Raw genomic sequence first — 2,147 nt, 5'->3', positions numbered from 1 at the left:
GGGAATATCCAAAAAAAAATAAGAGCAAGAAAGTACAAGCTAATAAAATAGAAAGACTACTCGCGATACGCAACAAAAGGAAGTCAATGGCAAAACCTGAATGAAAAGCTAAGAAGAAGGAAATGCTAATTTGAATGCAATCAAAGACTATTAAAGTTTTCGTCTTTATACAGAAACAAACAACCTAGCTTTTGAAATCAACAAACAAATCGATCCGCAACATTTCTTTTTAAGGTAAAAAAATCAGCAAACCTGAATACTAGTCATCAGAGGAAACAGAGGGTTTGATTCACACAATCAGAATGCTTATCAGAAATCCTAATACAGACTGAAAGTCTTCATCTTTATGCAAGGATTACATACCCAAGCAAGACCCTACAAATCACAAAACGAATAAGAGAAACATAATTCAAAATGCAAGACAAGGGACTCAAGTCACTCAACTATCAAGCCCGAATAAAAAAAAAAAAACCCAATGAGAAACAAATGGTAACTGGGAATCCTATTAAAAGCAAAGAAGAAGAATAATAAATAAATAAAGAGAAACCCAATTAAGTACCAATCCAAACTGACAAAATGCCATAAAGATGAATTAAAAAAAAAAATCAAACCTGAATGGCTCTGTGATCTCGGTGATAAGCCAAACAGAGGGAGCAGAGAGCTCCATTCATACAATCCAAACAGTACATATTGCATTCGCTCTTATGCGAGTCAGCGTGAAACTTGCATTGAACGAAGAAGCTCGTCTTCAACAATGGCTTCAGCCATGGCGGCCAACGGTTATCCTCATCAGGCCCAACTCCTCCCTGTAACCAAAATCAACCCTCAATCTCAAAACCCAAAATAACAAATACCCATTTGAAGGAAAAAAAAACTAGTTTTAGCATCAGATTGCTCACCATGACTCTTCTGTTCTTGAGTTTCAGCTCCTTGAATGGGGATTCTTGCTCGATCGCCAGCTTGAGAGAGATTTGAGAGAGAGAGAGACAGAGAGAGCTTTAGAGAGAGAAAGAGAGGGAAGTTGGGGGGAGTGAGAGAGAGAGAGAGGGTTGAAGAGTAGTGGGGGTTTGATGAGCTCGGTCGTTCTTATCCTCACGAAGTCTCTGCTCCGAGCCTACATCCGAAGCCGAGCCTAAGATGCGTTGGTTGCAAGGAAACCTCCTTTTCTTTCCTATTTTTATTCTAGGCTAAATATCAGAAAACCCCCCTTATCTTTAGATAATTATTATATAAACCTCCATTATTTTGAAAATAACAGAAAACCCCCTAAAGTTTAGAGATTATAAGAAAAAAATCCCTTTAACTTTGGTTTTCTCATGAAGTCTCAAAGTTAAACGGTTTTCCCTATAAAATCGTAAAGTTAAATTGGAATTTTATGATAATCTCTACAGTAACAAGGGTTTTTTATTTTGAAAGTTATTGGGGGTTAAGTGATCATACTCCAAAGTTAAAATTTATGTTATGATATCCAGCCTTTATTTTATTCTATTTCTATTCTAATATTATTTTAGTTTCACGTAACCCTTTTAAACTTTTAGTGTTTCCACAAGACCCCCTAAAATTATTAAAATGTCATTGAGAAAAAAGCTTAAATTTTCTCATTTTTCATTTACATTTAATATATCCTTCCCCCAAAATTTGGTCTTTTTTCTAAAAAAAACTTATATGTATTTGAAACTTAGATGTAAGGGGGTTTTTTGACAAAAGTTTAAAGTTCAAGGGGGTTTTAGTGATTCTCCAAAGTTTTGGGGGGTAATGTGAGATAATGAAAAGTTTATCGGGTTATGTGAAAAATCCCCCGAGGGGTTGTGTGAATTACCACTGTTATTTATTACTCCCCATTTCTTTCCCTCCATGTCATTTTCCATTCTCATCTCCTTTTCTCCATTTACAAACATAAAATACGGCACAAAACTATAAAAAATCCAAGTGCTTAATTGTCATTATGTTTAGTCATGTAGCCGCCCTAGGTTTTCTCACTCATTTACACCAGAACCATTAGGGAGCAATAAAGGATAAAAGTGAAGTCCTAATCACACGCCAATACCTTTATAACCACTTGCTAAACTTATCACATCCACATAAATTAGTTTATATAGTTAGTGATCTCTAAGACCTTTGATTGAACTTTCTATATTTTTTTTCCC

At 35.2% G+C, this 2,147-nt stretch overlaps 1 protein-coding gene across 1 annotated transcript in view; it reads right to left on the bottom strand.

Annotated features, from left to right (window-relative positions):
- LOC109837447 overlaps positions 1-1,065 on the bottom strand; it is a 3,481-nt gene extending 2,416 nt beyond the window's left edge. Inside the window, exons 1-2 of the mRNA XM_020405699.1 lie at positions 900-1,065; positions 612-806 (exon numbers count right to left, since the gene is read on the bottom strand). Of these exons, the coding sequence (XP_020261288.1) occupies positions 612-806; positions 900-902 (198 nt within the window). The 5' untranslated portion in view covers positions 903-1,065. The remainder of the gene's footprint in view (positions 1-611; positions 807-899) is intronic.

Source organism: Asparagus officinalis, chromosome 4 (assembly GCF_001876935.1).
Source record: "Asparagus officinalis chromosome 4, Aspof.V1, whole genome shotgun sequence".
Lineage (NCBI taxonomy): Eukaryota > Viridiplantae > Streptophyta > Magnoliopsida > Asparagales > Asparagaceae > Asparagus > Asparagus officinalis.
This window is presented reverse-complemented; position numbering and strand designations above follow the sequence as displayed.